General features: G+C 36.4%; 1 protein-coding gene across 6 annotated transcripts in view; it reads left to right on the top strand.

Moving 5' to 3' along the window:
- Positions 1-21,470, top strand: part of IFT54 (intraflagellar transport 54) — a 475,732-nt gene that overhangs the window by 256,202 nt on the left and 198,060 nt on the right. For 4 of the 6 annotated variants that reach the window (XM_067100326.1, XM_067100322.1, XM_067100327.1 and 1 more), the window contains 2 exons: positions 5,224-5,272; positions 19,669-19,833. In XM_067100326.1, the coding sequence (XP_066956427.1) occupies positions 5,224-5,272; positions 19,669-19,833 (214 nt within the window). The remainder of the gene's footprint in view (positions 1-5,223; positions 5,273-19,668; positions 19,834-21,470) is intronic. The other 2 variants (XM_067100328.1, XM_067100323.1) reach the window with 1 other exon arrangement.

The following is a 21,470-nucleotide window of genomic DNA, read 5'->3' as shown; positions in this document are numbered from 1 at the left end:
CAACTTATGGCATGGCGTTGAAACGGGTCCTCCACTGTAAGTTGGTAACACAATACAGTAAACCCCCCGTATTCACGTTCTCACAATTTGTGGACTCACTGATTCATGGGATTTTCTGTGGAACCCATCTATAAATTTTTCGCAGGAAAACACCCATTCGCGATTTTTTCTTAAAGCAATATTTTGTATTTTCATATTTTTTTTACTAAATACTGTATTGTACCTACATGTAGATTTTATGTTAAAATGATAATTTACAGTGTTAATAAATTTACAGTATTAATGTTCAGATATTAACTTTAAATTTAATAAGATTAAATTGTAACATTAAATAATAAAAATAATAATTCTCTCTCTCTCTCTCTCTTACTGAGATGAGAGAATTTTTATGCATACATATGTTTATTTGTTTTATATGATAAATAAATGATTTACTAATTTTCAAATAATATTAATAGTAATATTACTAATTTTCAAATATTAATGTTAATATTAATTTTCAAATATTAATATTAATTTTCAAATATTGATATTAATATTAATATTAATGTGAAGAAAATATAGTGAATTAGTAAGATTTGCTTTCAATATAAGTTCTTTCCTTCCTCTTCTGAAAGGTCTGGAGCAAGGGGGGAGTGAACCTGTCAAGTACAGTATGTCAGATTACTTGACATTTCTGACCGCAAGGGTAGTAGACGTTTCCACTCCGTGGTCAAATCAGTTTCTCTCTCTCTCTCTCTCTCTCTCTCTCTCTCTCTCTCTCTCTCTCTCTCTCTCTCTCTCTCTCTCTCTCTCTCTCTCTCCAAAGGGTAGAATGTGAGAAATGGATGGATAGATAGATAAATAGATACCTAGTTCAGCCCTCTCTCTCTCTCTCTCTCTCTCTCTCTCTCTCTCTCTCTCTCTCTCTCTCTCTCTCTCTCTCTCTCTCTCTCTCTCTCTTACTGAGATGAGAGAATTTTTATGCATATGTAATATTTATGTAAGTTTATTTGTTTTGTATGATTAATAAATGATTTACTAACTTTCAAAAATTTAAAATTAATGTAAACAGCAAAATATCATTTCATTAAAGAAAAGTTCAATATAAATTCTTTTAACTCATCTATTTCCCAGTCTTTTCCTGAATGCTTTGGAGAGAGGGGGTAGGGTGTACCTGTCAAATCTGTCAAATAACTTGACAGTAAGGGTCTCTCTCTCTCTCTCTCTCTCTCTCTCTCTCTCTCTCTCTCTCTCTCTCTCTCTCTCTCTCTCTCTCTCTCAGGAAAATATACTGCTAATTTGAGTCTCTGTAACCAGTTGGTATTAACACATATGCACACTGTTTGTGTATGTGTGTGTGTGTGTGTGTTCATAGTGTTTTAAAAATGTGTAGTAAAGGTAATACATCTTTGGAAGACAAAAAACAAACAGGTAGGTAGTAAAGAGGAATGGATTAACATTCCCCAAGAGATTAAAGATGTAAACTCTCTCTCTCTCTTGCCCATGCCAGCACAAGGCTGAATTAAGTTGCAGTGTAACTCTCTCTGTCTTTTTGCTGGAGGGGTTAGAAGTATGCATGTGTATATTTTTAAGGGTACTGATGTTTAAGATGACTTTGAAATTATATTAATATAATTTCAAAGATTAATATAGTAATAGGATAATAATTTAAGGTATATTTGATGTAGGATGATACTTTAAGTATACATTTGGTATTTGAACTCTCAAGACAGGCAGTTTTAAGCATTTTTTGAGGGGGTTGTTGTATGCACCCCCTGCAAATACTGGGGGTGTACTGTATATATTATGTGTATAAATATATTTTAAATATATATACATATACAGATATATATAAATATATATATATATATATATATATATATATATATATATATATATATATATATATATATATATATATATATATATACACAGGCAGTCCCCAGTTTCTGACGGTTCCGGCTTACGACGTTCGAGGTTACTGACGCTTTTCAAATATATTCATCAGAAATTATTTCCTGGCTTACGACGCATGTTCGGGTTACGACGGCGTCGTACGCCGATCCGACGGAAGAAATATGGCCCCAAAATGGCAGAATAATCATAATTTGAAGGTTTATTTGATGTAAAACTCAATAATAATGCAGTTTACATCGTTTTCAATGCACCCAGAGCATTAAAAGTAAGGTTTTCTTATGATTTTTGACGATTTTCGACGATGTTCCGGCTTTACGACGATTTTCGGGTTACGACGGGCGCAAGAACGGAACCCCGTTGTAAACCGGGGACCGCTTGTATATATATATATATATATATATATATATATATATATATATATATACACAGGCAGTCCCCGGTTATCAGTGGCCTCAGTTATCGGCGATCTGGTTTTACAGTGCTTGTCTAGCAATGATAACCAGATTTTCGACACCAATTCCTGGTTATTGGCGCTGATCCCCATGTATTGGCGCCGATAACCAAGGATCGGCGCCATTATCGCTGATTTTCGGTTGTTGGTGATTTTCGGTTATCGTCACTTTGTCAGGAACGGAACCCTGCTGATAACCGGGGACTGCCTATGTATATATATATATAAAGATAAAATCCACGAAGGAAACGGAAACACTGGAGTGCTGCGAGGCCTTTTGACACTATGTCCTTTACTTAGCAGACTGAAGAAATATAAAAGTATGTTTACAAAGAAAGCTCATATAAATGACAGATGGGGATTATAAAGGAAACATATGTACCTGGAATCCAACACAATTGAAGAATTAGCAGAACTGCCAAAACAGGATTAAATATTTAAGAGGTTTTTACAAAGGATTAGGATCAACCGTTCAGGAGCAGGGACTGGACAATTAAAAGATTATACAGGTTCGTGACTGACCACCTAAAAATTTTTAGTACAACACAATAATTTTTTTTTTGTAAACAATAATAAATTTTTGCAAGATGAACATTTTTACAAATAACAAATTATATTAAACATACAGATATATAGAAAATATATATCAAGTAGCTAATTTGTAATTAAGTCAGTGATTTTATATTTTAGGTCATTCTTGAACATTTTTCTAATACAGGGGTCCAAATAATACATGCCAGGGCTAAGATTAAAATTACAACTGGAAGTAAGCTGGAAAATAGCGGACTCCAATAGATTTCTTGAAGAGAAATCTTTTGATCTGGCAGTCACTGAACTTTCAGTCCAATTTATCCTGTGAGAGTTTTCACTTAAATGAATGAATATAGCATTGGATGCTTGTCCAGTTTTGACTGAATACTTATGTTGCTTAATACGTACATCTAAATCTTTGCTAGATTGTCCAATATAAAAAGGGGCAATCCAAACATGGAATTTTATATATTATGTTGTTGTTTTCTTTGTTGTTTTCAAGAAGATGACTGGCTCAGAGACACTCTGAGCCAGTCATCTTCTTGCAGGTTTGGCGAAGGAAGAACCAGGGTACAGCTTCGCTTTAAGATAAGGAAAACAGCCCTCTTATCTTTGAGTCCATTACATACTCCATCATGTGTTTTAGTGTTTATCATTATGACACAATACATGGCCATGAGACCAAAAAGAGAATTCTTTGACATTAGTTTGGTCACCATGGAGCTCTGACAGACCCATGGAAGGTAACTCCTTGAGGATGAAACAAGCGACTACTCTATAAAAAATACATGTTTTAAATCACTCAAACACATAATGTTTATATGCAGATATACCACAGGGAAAATGAAATTCAAGGCATATCAAATACTGTATGGGAAGGTTTCATTAGTTTTTTAAGACATCTTCCTGAGTACTGATAAATGGCATTATAAATTTATATTTGCCAGAGTGACAGTCAGTGAACATACAGACAGTTGGAAAAATATTCACACTTGATAAATAGGAAACAGGAGTGGCAGTAAACTCATTAGCATCTTGGTTATTGTTCCATGTATATACTGTATGTTGTTTTTCCATGCAAATGGACTCACTTCTTTGCTGTTAGGCTAAGATAAGCTACGTTCCTTAACATTTTTACATTTTGCCTAGTCTTTAAGTAGATATTTTACTAAGCCATGGCTTCCAGATTTTTTACCATGCAGTCAAAATAAAACATTTAAAGAAAAATGTTACACCTTTAATAAATTAATATTTAGAAATTAATATTCTTTTCATCCACAATGTGGTCAGTATTTATGAGAACCTTAAATTTTTATCAAACAGTATTGACTAATACATAGACAGTTTTTATATAACTAACTTTGTTAGTAAATTCGATAAAAAGTCAAGAGGGAAAGCAATTATGTAGCAGTTATTTTAACAGAAAGCGTGCCATTAAAAGTAATGTCTCGTTCTTCCACATGAACTTTAGCAAATCTGCTGAAATGAGAAATTAATACTCCAAAGGTCCTATCGCTAGGTATATGTACACACAAGATTCACGGAAGAGCATGGCTACCCTAGGTGAAAAGCAATTTTCTCTTTGTATCCAAAAGGAGAACAAAGGAAAGTGAACATTACAAAGTAATCTATTTTATTTTAAAGTGAGGGAACCCCAAATGATTATGAATGAAAATGATTCAGTGAAATTAGGCATCCTTTGAGGAACTGCAAACCCTGGGTATATGAGCCACAGACCTATAAATGTGACTAAGCTGACTGCTGAACCGTTTGGGATTCAGTGGATGTACGAGTACAGTACACTTAGCTATATGCACCTACCTGTCTATTGCTATTGTCTACGATAGGGACTGATCTTTCTGGGGAATTTGTTTACCATAAATGTTAGCTATTCTGTGTAGTCTATTGTCAGTTGCAGGTTTGTTGGGAAACAAAACATTTTTAAAGCTTTTTATTGGGAGTTAGGGTACTATTCTTTGTTATGATTTATTTCCTTGTTATTCTGAGTTTATGTGGGACTTTTTGAGCTTTAGCATGTTTTATATAAGTACATTATTATTTAACTAGACTTGTGAGGTGGTACTACTCAGTAGTCATCACTGAAATTGTAGACCGTTTCAGTATTTTTTAAGATTTTAATTATATGTTTTCCAATGCATAGTGTTACTTTGGTTTAATTGCTCATTAACTTATGTTCTTGGAGGATATTTTCATCAAGATAGAGAAATTATCTTGGTTTTCCTTCCTCACTTTGTATCTCATTCAGTACTAAAATTTTGATTGAATGAAGAATAAATGTGATACTGTTGCAAAACTTTAAATGTATGTATACTTATTTTCAGGAACTAGCAATGGAGTTGCAGCCATCTAGACCTCCAAGTGCTAAAAAAGGTGAGACCTCCTTTTATGCTAATATGCTTTTTTCTCTTTATCTCTTTGGTCATGAAGTATTTGATAATTGGGACAATTACAACATCTGGTGTTACATATTTTCATAAGTACAGTACTGAGTAGATTTGAATCATGACTTGAAAAAACTTTTGATGCTTTATGTGACATTAACAAGTCTGTAGATGCATGTGTGTGTGAATAATAGAATATTAGTTGTGAAATTTATCCTGTGATGGAGTTTGGTTATGTTACTGATTTTTTAATTGTTATAATCTTATGAATGGAAGACTTGTCAACATGTACCGTATAACTAAATTTGCAAAGGCCGTAATGTGTTGTAATCTTATGCACACACACATAGGAACTCACTTTCCTCAGCTCCTCCTAAAGTAGAACCTAACATTTTGTAACTGTTTATAAAGTAAAACAGGCTCAACGTATGTTAACCTATAACAGTATGCATGTGTTTGTTTAGATATCTGGAAACTGCAACATCATTTTTTTATACTAATTTTTCAGTGGAGGCAAAATCCCATCTTTGGTATTTTAAATGCAGTATAAGAATTTTTCATAGATTTTAGGTTGGCTACTTGGTGGTAGGCACAGTAAAGGCAGTAACACTGTAATGCAGTACATTGGTTTATTTTGATTTGTTTATTGTTAGAATATGTGATTTTTTTACATGTAAAATTGTAGAAGACTTTTCAAAGGGTATAATGTGCTACATAACATCACTAGACCCCCGTAGGGTGGTAGTGCTGTCAGTGCACCTCACACATGCACTGTCAGCATTACTTAAGGTTCTTTGCAGCATCCCTTCGGCCCCTAGTTGCAATCTCATTTATTTCTTTTTCTGTACCTCCATTCATATTCTCTATCTTCCATCTTGCTTTCCACCCATTCCTAACAATTGTTTCTTAGTGCAACTGTGAGGTTTTATTCCTGTTATACCTTTCAGACCTTTCTACTCTCAGTTTCCCTTTCAACACTGAATGATCTCATAGGTCCCAGCGCTAAGCCTTTGCCCTAAATCTTACATTCCATTCCAACATCACTTGACGTGGCTACTAGTTCTGATGCACAAGAAGAAAATGAATGCAAAACCCTGGGTTTTTCTGCACAACTCAGCTCTACCATAGTTGTGCTAAGTAGTTTTACTCTTAATGCCAAAGAATCCTTTGACCTGTATGTTGGTCAGAAATTCAGTGAAGCTTTTGTAAGCATTATTATATATGTGCATATATGTAGTAAATTACGCCCATTTTATTTATTGAGTAGATTTTTCCAATTTTGTCTATTATTGTGTATATTTTCAATTAACTTCATTGAGAAATGTTGACACAATCATGATGGTGTTTGCATGTTGTTACCAAGTAAAGTTTGTTGTAACAGTGGAACTGATATTCCTCACTTTGTGAAAGATTCCTGACTGTTGATTCATGCCTTCATCATATCATTCTTCCTTTCTTATCCTTAATGGGTTACGCTATGACATAGACTCTCCAGCATTACCTCTTCATCACTTTGTGGATGGCTCTAAGGCAGAAAGGGTCTCCACCTTGTGGCATTCTCTTGCAAGGGTGGAGCAGATGGACATATCTCATTTTCACATATCAGGATTTCTGTCAAATTACAAATCCGTACTCAGATCTGATATGCAAGATTAATCCCAAGGAACTTTCAAGTAGACCTTGAATGTTTCAACCAAGTCAGTCATGGTTTTTTTAGCAATTCACTCCTTCCCATCATATTTGTGATTTGGGCTAATTATAAGTATGAGGGGTTTTATAGAAAGAAATGTAGTTTCTCGTAGGTCATGGATCATGCAGCATAAATATTAACCCTTGCCTCTGCAGGAAATTGGGATCTGTCCACGCATGTGCAGTAATAGTGAATGACTGCTGCTGTTGTTTTTTTCTATTTTAAGAGGACAGAAATGTTTAGGGAAGTTTTGACAGGTCAGCCAGTTTTTGAGCTTGGGGCGTGCATCTGGGCCGAGCATCTTTTGTTCCTTGCGCTAGTATTGTTAGTGATATTGCAAAAACTGGGTAGGTGGGTGGGGAGTGTAGTATGATTGTTTGAGGTCTGTGGTAACAGATAGCTGAGTTGGGAGGAGACATGCCAAAAATTAATTTTCTGGCATCAAAGTTGCTGCTGCTCAATTCCTTGTGCATCTTTTAATGATGCCAAAAATAGGGTTTTTGAATTTTTCATCATGAGTTTTATTTGAAGTATAAGGCATCAAGGAAGGGGCCAAGTCTGTTATTTCAACATTATAGAGAAGGGTTTAGAACTTAGTCATGGTAGTGTGTTTCTTGGTGAAGGTGGCTGGGCAGATGCTTAGAGAGATGGGCAGGATTTATGCTGGTTCAAGTTTGAGGGCATTCTCCCTCACCTGGTCATTTATACATGCCTATGACATTATGCCTCTGAGGGTGCAAGAATGTTTTTCAGGAGCATTTATGAAATTCACTAGTTTGTGAAGACAATTTTGTCATTAGATGAGTTGGTGGTGAAGATGTCCTTAATTTTCTTATTAAGGGTGTTGTCATTGTTATTAATAAAATTTACTGAGAGTTGCAGTTGAGACTTTATTGCATAATGAAAGTGTCTCCTACCCAAACTTACTCATTTATACCTACAAAGGCACATTGCTTTAAAAGATGAAGTAATGAATGCTTTCAGGGGAGTATTTAGGAAAGGCAGGTCAAGATGAAGGGAAAAGAGAAACAAGCTAAGCAAACAGCTCCTTTATCAACACTGGGACCAATCTGTCTCAGCATAACCATGCTCCCAGGAAGCTGGTCTCCATACTTGAGGATAACTATGCTTCTAGAAAGATGGCCATCTTCAGGAAGCTGATGTCTCTTTATGGAGGAAAACTCAAGGTTTCCTGAAAAAAGACTGAGTGCATCGATCTGACAAAGTACAGTTTCACAAAAGATGAGGAAGCTTTTGAGACTAAGGGTAAGTCTCAAAAGCACATAATCAGTAAACCCAGACCACTGATGAAAAGATTGGAGGTCAAAGTCCTACTTGACAGGACCCAGCTCTTAAACATGAAGAATCTGTCAGACTATATAACTCTCTAGCCCCTTTGTGATGAAGCACTCACAAACAAGGGTGCCCATACAAGAGCAGCCTGGTGACCAGAGAACTCCTGGATGCCACCATGAAACTGGAAGACAGTCAGTGTATCACCACCTCTCACCACCTCTTGGGAAGACAAGGCTGCTACCATGGTTCTTATCACTACTAGAAAATATCAACAAGACCACTAAGAGGGTGAAAATCATGCAGAAGCGCTTACAATCATTTAGAGTCTTCCTGTGAGCCTCAAATGACTATCCCTTCTTGAGCAGCATCGTTTCCTTGGGCATGGAGAGCCTGTTTACCCATGTATCATTAGATGAAGCAAGAAGCCATGCCCTGGACAGGGCTTATACAGATAAGGTTATACAAACTTTAGATATCCCAGTGGATGCCCTTAAGTCACTATTAATAGCCTGTAAGAAAAAGGCCGTTTTCATCCCCTGTAGAGGTCAGTTTTGCAAACTATGTGATGATGATGTTGTGGGGTGCCCCTGGGTGTCCTGTTTGCCAAATTTAATATGGTAACATATAATGTTGAAAAAAAATTTTGTCCAGGATTCCTATCCTGCCTATTTGTCACTGCTATATCAATGGTACCCTCATCAGGATGGAATGTGAAGCTGTAATGTAGATTTCACAAAGAACTATGTCTTTCTGAGTTCCAGTTTGGGTCTCCCTGTGGATTGTTACTACTGTATAAATACAGTTTTAAAAAATGAATTATATATTAAAATGTTCACTGGTTAAAATGGCATTCATACAAATACACTGTTCACATTCTCAAAACAACTCTGTCCATTCCTATGTAGCCATTGACTGTGGCACTCCTGTGGCATTCTTCTTGTCATCTGGATTGTGATGAGTATACTGAGAATATGAACATTACTTTCTTTCTAAAGACTATTTGGATCTTTAATGTTGTTTTATTTATTTGGCTCACTTTTATCATATCTTCAGTTATTTCATGTATTACCTATATGCCCACTCCATTTTGTCTTGTCTTGCCATTTCACCTGAAGATATTATTTGGGATGTATCTTACCTACTGTTCAATTTAACTTGTGTCTTTATGCCATTATTTGCAATTTGCATTCAAATTAAACAAAAGAATAAAGTAATACTTGGCTGACCTGGAAGGAATGTATGTCATCGCTTGTTTCCCACCAGGTGTGTACAGAATGTTCTTGTCAGAATTCATCATACTGTGTCCTTGTGCATAGTGTTAATTGGCTGTAATCATTTTTACTATTTCTTGCTGTGTTTCTTCTTTACAGTATTGTACTTGTTTTCTGCTTTTCATTATGTGATCTGTGGCAAGCAGAGACAGAAGTGCTAGGTTCTGTATGAACGAGTTTCATGTTAACTGAATGCATTCAGTTGGGCATGATGGTCACACAGGTGTTACCAGTCATGGTAATGGATGTGGTTTTATTTTTGTTCTTCTTGATGTTAAACTGTAAGGAATGCCTGATGAGAATGAATAATTTTGTGAGGTAGACCACTTGTTAGGTTCAGCCATAACTACTACGAAAGCTCCCATATCAGACTGGCTAGCATCAGTTAAACCTTTAATTTATAGGGATTGGCAAAATGATTGGTCAAATACACCCCCTCAAAACAAACTAAGACAAATCAAGAACAAAGTTAAAAAGTATTATTCTTTTTCCTCAAAAACAAAGAATTAATGAAATAATTTTAACAAGACTCAGAATAGGACATCCCAGACTCACACATGGTCATCTGATGTCAACTCCACACACAGATCCAATAACTTGTAAAAGATGTAACATCCCAATAACAATCAAACATATCTTGATTGACTGTCCCAGATGGCAACATGAAAGAAATACTTATTTACAAAATAAATCAATAAAGGATATTCTAGTTGAAGGTAATAACTTTTCAATTAATAATATTCTCTTCTTAAACAAAATTAAATTAATAAATAAAATATAATTTTTCTCCCCTCTTTTTTTTCCTCAATTTTTTATTTTATATTAATTTTTTCCCCTGTATTTATTTATTTAATTACTTATTTAATTTTTATGTATTCTTTCCCCCCCTTTTTTTTCCAGCCCAAAAAGAACCCTAAAAGGGTTCAGAGGCCTGGTTAAACAAATCATTTATAAATAAAAAAAAGCCATAAGCCTACTCAATCTTTTCCTTCTTCCTGTGTTGCTCCTCTCTCACTCCCTCTGCTCTGCTGTCTTATACTCCCTGTGTGGTTCAAGAGAAAAGGATAGATGAAATGGAGGGAGATATTAAATTACTTATTTAATCAGTAAGGCATTTGATCATGTATATTGTGGGGTAAAGATCATGGTTCCCCCATAGTGATCGACTTTTTTTGGTTTCCTCACAAGAGAGAAGGTGTTGTGGCTTTCATCTGCTTGTAGCCTATCCTCTGGACTGCACTGCGTCAGTAGGTCTTCTCCTCTGCCAAGGAACCAAGGTGTGTCTGGGGCAGAGGTCTATTCCCTTCACCACCTCTCTCTCAACACTTTACCGTCTTGAACTGTACGCATTCTCTAAAGGATTTATTCATTAGAGGTAAATGCTCACATCAACCAACTCGTATTATCATCATTTGGTGATTGACAGTGATATGTGTGGCCTGGTTGAGTATCTGGGGATTATAAACATAGTATTCAAGTTACTTCTGTAGTTTCTTAACCATGCATCAGTACTTCAGTTGCTCAATCATTTATTGCCATTGTATCATCATTTATTCCTTCCATTTCTTTCATCAACCCTCCCCCTCATACTTAGTTTCCCCCTCTATCGCCTCTTTTCCTAACCTTTTTACAGCTGTGCCTATTTGTGCTAGCTGCTCTTCCTCTTCTGCGGCTTCTAGTGTTGTGGGGATGGCTCTGGTTGTCATCTCATCAGGGTCTTCTCTAGAGTAAAAATTTTTGTCTCTGGATTTATTGTGTATGTGGGAAGCAAGGGATTTGTCTTCCACAGTGAAGTGTCTCATCCAGCCGTCTCAGTTGTCTGATGCTTACCACCAGCGTCCCATGACATCATTGCTGGTGGTCCCAGGTATGTCACCGTATCAAGTGTCTATCACCTCACTGTCTCATCTAAGGATTTACCATTTTATACCGTCTCAGTTCTTCATTTTGACTTGACAGATTTCAACCCTGATTCAAATGATACTTCTTTGGTTTGTAAGCGATTCATAGTTTGTGTTGCTCCACCTTTCCCTTTCTTTTTTCTAAAGATGAATCCATTGATAGGCACCATTTTTGTATGCTTCTACCTTGTCATGTTAAAATTAGTAAGACGTCAAAGCTATCTGATTCTGTTAAGGTGTGCTTTGAGGCGATCTTGAAATTATATTCCTTAAAGCTGGTTCTTGGAATGCCACTAGTTTGTTTTCCAGTTTTATGAAGCTGCTTACAGCTAGTTGTTATGATGCAGATACGATGTCAGATTTTCAACCTTCTTCCTTTCAGGATGCAAGTGTCTTCAAGTTGCCTGCACCATGGCCTAATAGTAAAGTGGAAATATCTATCAATTATTTATCATTGTTTGTTTTCTGGGCCAGGTAAAAGAAATCTAATGATAATAATGAGTATTATATACATAAATGTTAGTCTTGAGGGGCAGCTGTTCTTGATAAAGCATTGCAGTATTAACAGTACCTTGCTAGACCTTTCTCCAAAGCTTAGGGAGGAATGTCTTTGTTTTTTACAGCTCAGTTTGAAAGTAATGGGAAGAGTTGTGTTCTTATCTTTCTTAAAAAGCAGCTCTGGGTCAATGGTCAGTAGCTGTTGTTGGCATGTCTGACAGTTATCTCCTCACCCTCTAAGTATTTAAGGCACGCCGAAGATGTTGTGAATCAGGAGAATTAGAATTCTTAGCACAGTCTCTGCAGTCTTCCTGCTAGCATCCTGTGCCTGCAGCCCATCAACCAAACTGCCCTCGAGTTCTGCTTCATTAAGCTCTTTCAAGGTGATCAGGGCTTACATTCTAAGTGAAAAAATTGCAAAGGAAACCAGAACTGATGTTTTGAACTCTTAAGATCAATTACTGTAGTTTCTGGAGTGCCTGGCAAAGCTTTACAGAAGAACCTTGGGTAGTGATGGTTCAGAGGGAAGAATACTTCATACCTTTTGTTATTCTTCCACCCCTGTCAGTATTCCTGATATCCCTCCCTGCCCTCCCTCTTCACATAGTTCTGAGTTTTGGAGGAGGAGATCAGGCAGTTGTTATTCAAGGGGATCAAGCCAATTTTAGACTAGTCACTGAGGTTTTACCATCGAATTTTTTTTATTACCAGGGCCTTAGTGATGCTTGAGACCAGTATTGGATGTTTTCAATCTCAACAAGTTCATTCATTTTACTCCTTTTTCGATGGAGCCATTCAGTTTGGCCTTAGTGGCCTTCTGAATATCTATTGATATTCAGGATGAATACTTCTTGTCCCCACCCATCCTAAGTTGAGGAAGTATCTAAGCTTTGTCTTCAAAGGGAAGGTGTTTCAGTTCAAAGCTGTGTGTGTGTTGGTCTGAGCATAACACAACATGTATTCTCCCATGTTTTGGCTCCATGGGTGGGAGGGAGTCATCTGCTACGAGTCTAGGTTTTCCCAAATTTGGATGACTGTATAGTTCTTGCTAACTCATTTCAGGCAATCTTGAGGGTAAAGGTTTGTCTGATCAATGTCAACAAGTCAATGCTTATCTGACCCAGTGAGTTGTTTATCAGGGGATGAAGATAAACTTTCTCTCATTTTGGGTTTTTCAGACAAGAGATGGGTAGAAATTTTCTATCACTGCTGAGAGAATCTTGACCATTAAAAGCCTTGATTCAAGAAGTGGTTTCCTCACTTGGTTCACTTGGTCTCTTTAGTGAAGTTTGTTAACATGGTCCGTCTAAGAATGAACAATTCATTTACCTCAAGAACTCTTGGGTTAGCTCTCATCTTCTGGATTCTATTTCAATCCTAATTTCAAGACTGTTGATGGGTCTGCCTCTAGACCTCTAGAGCCCAGACCTCACATTGTCCTCAGTCACTTCGGGGTCAGCCATTCTGGAGAACATCCAAAATGTTTGGGAGTTGGACTGTATAGGAGAGAAAATGCACACAGAAAACCTAGAGTTTTTGACAAGTTGGAAGGGTTTATGCAAGCAGAACATCTAATCAGAAACAAGATGATCACAGTCTACTCCAACAATTCAGACTTATTTTCCAACATAAGGAAGTACAAATCAAGAATTTTGTCAGGCTAGCAGAGAAATGTCTCCTGTGGATAAAGTTCATGAACGTCATTCTTCTGCCATTTAATCACTGGGCAAAAATATGAAATATGTTATTGCAGACCAATCCAGCAGGAAAGGGAAAAAGGGAAAGTCTTCATTCAGAATGGTTTTTTCTTTTGCAGTTATATCAGAAGTTGTGGAATCTTTGGCGAGCCCTGAACATTGATCTGTTTATGACTGCTCAAAATGAAACACTGTCAGTTTACAGCACTCCATGACAGGATCTCTGACATGGATAGTCAATGCTTATCTTCTAGAGCAGTCAAATCTAGACCCCTTTGCTTTTCCTCCGTTTGCATTCTTGAGTAAAGTTTTCAACAAGTTGTGAACATATGAGAACTCAAGCCATTGTTAGCTTATGTTGGTCTGAAAGGAAATGGTTTCCTGAGATTCCTATCCAGATGGTAGAAGTTCTTCACCTTCTACCAATCAGGAAGGCTCTTTTAGACAGTTGCATTTAAGAACATTCCATCAAAACCTTCCCATTTCATCAGACCACATAGAAACTGTTATCTGTCTCTTGCGAGCAAAATATTTTACAAGAGCAGCTAGGGAACCAATCCTTAAGTCTAATAGGGCCTCCATTGTAAGACATTTTCAACAACAGTGGTCAGTTTATTGATCTTGGTGCTTGTCGTGAGGGATTTCCAGCACCCATTAAGTTCTTCCAGCATCTCAGGAATGTGAGACAACTTTCTGTTCCAGGACTTAAAGTATATTGCTTTATGCTGTCTTCAGTTCTGGGACATGCAGACTTGAATATTGCTCATGACTTTGGATGAGGTCCTCCAATCCTTTGAGCTGGAAGCCTCCAAAATCTTCCTATCATTTTTTAGGATGGAATTTGTATGTTGTCCTTCAATTAGAAGTTACCTCAGTTTAAACCTTTGAGTAAAGCTTCCCTTAAGAACTCAACTCTCAAAACACCTTTTCCTTTAGCTCTTGCTAGAGCAAAGTGTATTAGTGAGCTTCAAGCCCTTTCAAGGTTTTGTTCAAGGAGACATGTCTTTATGCTTTTCTTCCATTGTTTAGGGATATAAACAATTTCAGGGCAAAGCCCTCCCCAGATTTGTGACAGTGCCTAATTTAACTGCTTTAGCATGCATTGAAGAGGAAGTTCTGCTATTTCCACTTGTAGTTCTAGGGATTTATCTAGAAAGAATTAGTCCTTGAAGAGGAGGAGTTTAGAATTTATTCTGTGGTGCTAGGAGTACAACACTCCTATGTTCAAGAATGTTATGTCTTTATCTACATTGCTTAATCAAGTCAGCACAAGTAGGGTCGAATCCAGGTCGTTTGTCATTATTTGAAAGTAAAACATCATAATGCCTATAAGCACATCTTTTAATTTCCTTTAAAAACCTTTTGCTAGAGAAGGATCTCAATGCATTAATGGACATGGGATTCAGTTATACTTTGCTTTGTTTGCAAGATGTCAAATTTAGTCCTATTATCACAGAAGGGATGATTTTGTCCTGAACCTATCTTTAAGTTGTTAGAAATCCCGGTGTTGAGGTTGGGGAGCATGAAGGTAAACATTAATGTATAGGAGTGTAGTCGTTGTCTTCAGTTTTGGATTGTTGGTTAAGGGCTTTTGACTCTGGCAAAAGAGAGTCTAGTACTCTACAAGATAGAATCTTTTTGCCCTGTAATGGGCCTCTGACAAGTCTCGCTATGAGGACCTTACACCCTACTGTGGATCCACTGTTTCTTGACAGTACTTATTAGGAAGGATCACACAACAGGCAAAAATGTTTTGAAGTTTTTTTTCCTTTTAAAAAGCTTTTAGTTTGCTTGGCGGAGCAGATGTTTCTCTGGCTGCGCTGATCCACCATTGTCATTATATGTGGTAGTCAGCTAACTTAAACAGTAGGTAAAATTCATCCCAAATAATGAAAATTTTTGTGATGGAATTGCTTACCATATTTGCGGGCGTATTAGATGCATTTTTAAAATTTTTAAATGTATCAAAAAACTGCCTTGCATCCAGTGTGGCTGTATTATGGATAGGAGACCAAATGCCGTAGGCTAGGCTAGGCCTAGCCTATGGTGAGCATACTGGTTAGGCACAAAAATTGTTGTTAATAATAAAACATTGAAAAACAAGCCTAATTATTACAGTACATTGTGTTACTAATAATGAAATATTGAAAACAGGCCAAATTATCATTGTTATCTTAAACTTACGAAATATTGCTTATGATATGTCGGCAGTTAGCCTGTCAGACATGTAATGAGTGAGTAAACAAACTCATAGTGCTGCCCTGGTGGCCTGTCGCAACAGCACATAAACGTTGTTTATTTATGGTAAATTTCATACAGAGGCCATACTTTATTCCAGTATACTCTCACAATATTGTATTTTATGCACAGAATGGTACATTTTTCCTTACAAAATCACTTTAAAATATCTTTCAATAAATGTATGATGAAACATACTAAAATTTATTTTTTCCAAAATATATCTTTTTAAAATAGGGGTGCATCTTATGTAAGGGTGCGTCTTATATGCCGGTAAATACAGTATTTGGATGCTTAACTACTATTGAAGTGGAAACCCACCCAGGCTCCCTATAACTTAGTGGGTGGTCATAAAGAATTCTGACAAGAACGTAAGCATTCAAACGCCACCTGGTGGGAAACAGGTGATTACTGATAGTCCATTTGGGTCTGATTGTTTTTGTATTAACCCATTTTTATATCTCCTTAACACCACAGATATTTCATGTTTTCCTTAGTGAGCATATCCTCCAACATCTGCTTTCTCCCACCATTATTCCCAGATATATTGTTCTCATTTTTGAAATTAATTTGATTTATATTTCAGTTTTCTTCAGCAGTTCTTTGCACTCCTGCCTACTTGATTGCTGCTAGGTACCTGGGTGCCGTCTGATCTTGAGACCTCATTTTAAGTTTTAGGAGCTGTCATCTTTTTATGAGTGAGTTACGTCTGCACTGACAAACTCGACCACCTCAAATTTTTCGGCCCCTGGGACTGGCAGTTGACTTTTCATTAACTTAATTTGACACTTGATGAGTCACTGGTTTGATGTTGAAGTCGTGTGATGGGTGAGAAGGCTATCAAATCTATCAAATCAGGGGAACCTTTTTTCTCCCTGTTTGAATGTGAATATCTCTCATTACCCTTACTAATTGTTACTTTCATTTTTCCTTTCTTCCATCTTTCTGTCCAACATCCCTTACTATTGCTTCATAGTGAAGGCTGGGTCAGTGGGTATTGGTCATGGACCAGTGCCTGTTGGTGCACCAGCCTTTTGGAATCTGAGTGAGCTCCTGCTGGTTCCCAACAGCTTAACTTGGTTTAGCAACTAATAAAGATGCCCCAGCACAGTAGTTGGTGTTTTCTCTGTCCCAGCAGTCACAACATGCCTCCTAGTTAGAAAGCAGTTACTCCCTCCTCAAATCAAACAGCGCTTCTGATGGGTTCTGGAAAATCCAGAAGTAATCTTGCAAATACTCCAAAGCCCCAGAGAATTCTCAAGACCTTAACACTAGCCAAAAAATTCTGGTTTCACTAGTAGGTCTCTTGATTGTGGCCTTCCAGAAGCAAAAAGAAATAACTTCAGTATTGCAGTTCAATTATTGTTTTCTCAGAGTAAAAAATGTTGAATTAAAATGATTAATACGTAAATTTTGTCCTGTGATTGTGTGCCTACAACAGTCCATGCTGGATATTAACACCGCATGCCTTAAAAAGTGAGCTATTGAGCTCCCAGAGCCTACAGATTTGAAGTCATGGTATATGGTGTTGCATTGAATTTACAATCTACCCGTCAAACTTCAGCAGTAAAAATGGGTCTCTGTAGGAAATATACAGTATTTTCTCAGTATTTCTCACCAGATGAAAATGTCACGTCACCTATGATGATCCAGTTGTGTTGATTTACCAACTTCTTTAACCTTTTCTTCTCCTTGCGAGACATGAATGTTAAGACACCCTTTGTGGGGTAACAGTTTGTTGAATGCAAATGGCGATTTTATGTCATTGATTGAAAATGAGGACACAGACATCCTCAACACCAAAATCTGTACATTTTCACATTCAGACAGGTACTTTATCATGTATTAACCTTACTATAACTGATGCTAATTGCCATGTTAGTTGTAATTGGAGAACAATAGATAACTGTCTTTCAAGTGACCATGCACCTACAGTATATTTATAAACCCCAGTGATGGTCCACCTGTCCCTGTCTTGGAATTTTTATCAGGGCAAAAAAATTTACTATATTCAGAGTTGTTGATGTATGTAAATAAATTGCCAGACTGTTTTGCACAAATGTGGTCAGAGCTGAAGTACTACATATACCTAGAGTAAGGGATCCAACATATGACATGCTGGATTGTCTGATAAGGGGACTACAGTATATTTTGTTGAAATATTAACATGCATAGAAGAACTGGCTTTTTTGTATCTGGCCTCTCACCCAAATCGTTAACATTTTCCTCATTTTCTTTATTCCTCCACATATTATCAGTTGTTATTGTGGTTTTCATAGTAACACTTCCTTTTGTGTGTTTTACTATTCAGGCAATATTCTTAAAGATGATATTCATGGTTGATAATACAAAACTCAGGTCATTTGCTGTGGAAGATAAGCATTAACCTCATGATTATCCTCATTTCATTTTCATATTCATTTCTAAATCAGCAAATCTCCCTCTCTGTTATTTTCCATCGGCCATTGTTAACACAGATGGTGCTGACACTTAAAGAAATGTTTTGATTAAGAAACTGCGTGATCACCAATACAAATGTGGGAATGAGGCAGAGTACAAGGTGATGTGGGCTGACTCAGAGCAACATGTACCACACTGTCGTTTGCTTTGTTGTAGTCTTGTGTTGTTTCATGCTTTCACCTGACTTTATAACAATAAACAGTATTTTTTTGTCAGGAGTTTTCTAAATGCACACAAAATTACAGTGCATTGACACAGATAGAAATCTAACAAAATAATTGATACTAACCATTACCCCCCCAAAAAAACGGTAATTTACATTTATAAAAAATAGCTAGTGGGAAACATGTGAATTATCTGAGTAATTATAATGTAATTAGCACTGCGCGGGTCAGGTTAAAAACTTAACAGATGGAATATGTTTCTTTTTAAGGATATGGTACTATCTGGCAAGGCAGTCAGCTTCAAGATAGAAATTACTGTGATCCTCAGATGCTAACTAACTTAGTGCCTGAATAATTATATATTAAGGTGTCTGTATGCTTTTAGATTGTACTTGGATAGTCTAGAAAATGCTGGTACAATGTTTTCATGAAAAAGAATAATGGACTATATCTAATTTGCAAAACCTTTCAATGAAATATTTTTTTTAGGTGTTACATAATGCCATTACTGTTCTTTCCTCCCTTTATAAGACTGGATATTCAAAGAAATGAACTTTCAATGCCAAGAGTTTTCACTGAGTACAGTTGTTGTGCTCTTTGTTTGAATTGACAACACATTACTTTCTCCAAAGATATTATTTTGCCTATTCATCATGTAGTAGTTTACTGCTTAAGTGTATTGTGTGTTAAGCATTAGGTAGACAAGAAAAGGCATATATACTGTATATCAGTGATTGCAATTGATGATTAAGCTATAGAAAATGTTCTTTTTAGGGGGAGCTTTCAATAGCATTTTGTTTGGTAGAGCGGTGGTTAATAAATAGTACTTTATAATCATGCAGTACTAATTTATAATCATGAAGTACTAATTGCAAAGGCTAAGTTTTGAGAAAAAATCTGCAGGTTGTACAGTCTTTGATTGCTGAAAAGGAATGGTTATCAGGATGTATCATTAATCTAATAATAGTTATTTCTATCTTATAAACTAAAGTAATCTTTTTGTTGTTATGAAATTTTGCTGTTCATATTTGGTTATATTATGAATTAAAAACAAAATTTTATTTCTATGAAAATACTTTTTTTATTTTTGAACATTTATTGAAGATTTCTTAGCAAAGAGTCATTCTTCAGTGAATGCAATATTTTATTAATATTGGTGTTGTTGAATAGTTGAAAATGAAGATCAGCCAGATGACATAGCTGTTCCTGTTGATGAAGGAATAGATGATACTCAGGAAACTCCGACAGAAGAACCAGAGGTTCCTCTTGATTCATCAGAAGAACCACAGGTTCCTCTTGATTCCTTAGTGGGTGATGATGACAACAATGATAAAGGTATTCTGTGTTCTTATGGGCAAGCCTTTTATTTCAGCTAATTAAATGGTGTGGGGCATTACTGTGGATTCCTACTAGATTCTACCCAGGTTCCATAATAAGTGATTAAATAAATGTCAGTCTTTTTTGAATGAGAAAGTATATCTTGATATGATATTTCCTAAAAGCATACTTTAAACAAATTGTGACGTACTTTGTATCACAGTGAGACATCCCATTTGAATGGTAGTGTCTGTTGGGGAACTCACAGTTGATAAACTTAATATGTCTGTATTGCTCTGTTAAAGTCTTTTGTAGAATGGTGCCAAAATCTCCCACATGACAACAATGAAACTAATGCTAATAGATTCACAATTTCGTGAAAAACAATCTGAGTGATAAAAATCTACAATTATATAGTAAATATATTACTATGTAAAATAAATCAAAGACTTTCGAACACCTGAACGACATTCCTCATCAGTTAACACTGATGAGGAACACTGTTCAGGTGTTCGAAAGTCTTTGGTTTATTTTACATAGTAATAATATATTTACTATATAATTGTGGATTTTTATTACTCACAATGAAACTAATGTAGAAGAAAATTATTGTACAGCCATAGGTTGTGTATAACAACCCCATCAATTATAGAAATGCTAACATTGTGGTCTGTGTTGGTCCCAGACTCATAGTCTTTTGTTCACAGAAAAAAAAGAATAGCACTGTCACTGCACTAGTACCACCTTGAATCTCAGATATCCATTACCCAACCACCTTGTACTTCATGAGTCTGCAGAGATGGTTCTAGTTGTGTTCAGTGCTTTCCAGTTTCTTTGGTGAGATCCATTGCTTTTTTTCCTTTCTAATCATACTTTATTTTAACAGTAATCATGAACCTATTACAGTCCTTTTAGCTATTTTCTTTTCTTTATAAGCAACAAGAAATGTTAAAGAATGTGATGACACAAAGTATCAGGCTTTTCAGTTTGTTGGTATCTGCCAGTAATTTTAATTTCTGTACAGGCAGTCCCCGGTTTACGACGGGGGTTCCATTCTTACGCCACATCGTAAGCCGAAAATCGCCGTAAACTGAAAAATCGTCGAAAATTGTAAAAAATCCTACGAAAACCTTACTTTTAATGCTCTGGGTGTATTGGAATTGATGTAAACTGCATTTTTATTTGAGTTTTTCATAAAAAACCTCCAAATTTCTATTATTCTGCCATTTTGGAGCCATATTTCTTCCGTTGGATTGGTGTACGACGCGTCGTAACCCTGGAACATGCGTCGTAAACCGGGAAATAATTTCTGATGAATATGTGAAAAGCGTCATAACCTCGGAACGTCGTAAGCCAGACCCGTCCTAAACCGGGGACTGCCTGTACTGGTTTGAGTGCTTTGGGAAGAGACAGTTGTCTGTGAAAGAGTCTCCCAACAAAGTCCTGACCTAAGAAAATGCCTGTTGGACTTATTCTTGTTTATTAGAAAACCCTTTGACTGGAGTCTGTCAACTACCACACTCAGTTTTCATTGGAACTCTTCTCTGGTGACTCCCCAAGATTAGCCAGTCATCTAGGCAGGCCATCAGTTAAATTCATTGTTTCCTGAGCTCCCATAAAATAAATAAGTATATTGCCATATGTAAAATACAGTA

Source organism: Macrobrachium rosenbergii, chromosome 56, assembly GCF_040412425.1.
Source record: "Macrobrachium rosenbergii isolate ZJJX-2024 chromosome 56, ASM4041242v1, whole genome shotgun sequence".
Lineage (NCBI taxonomy): Eukaryota > Metazoa > Arthropoda > Malacostraca > Decapoda > Palaemonidae > Macrobrachium > Macrobrachium rosenbergii.
The sequence above is the reverse complement of the archived record's forward strand: the minus strand, read 5'-3'. Positions and strand labels throughout refer to the sequence as shown.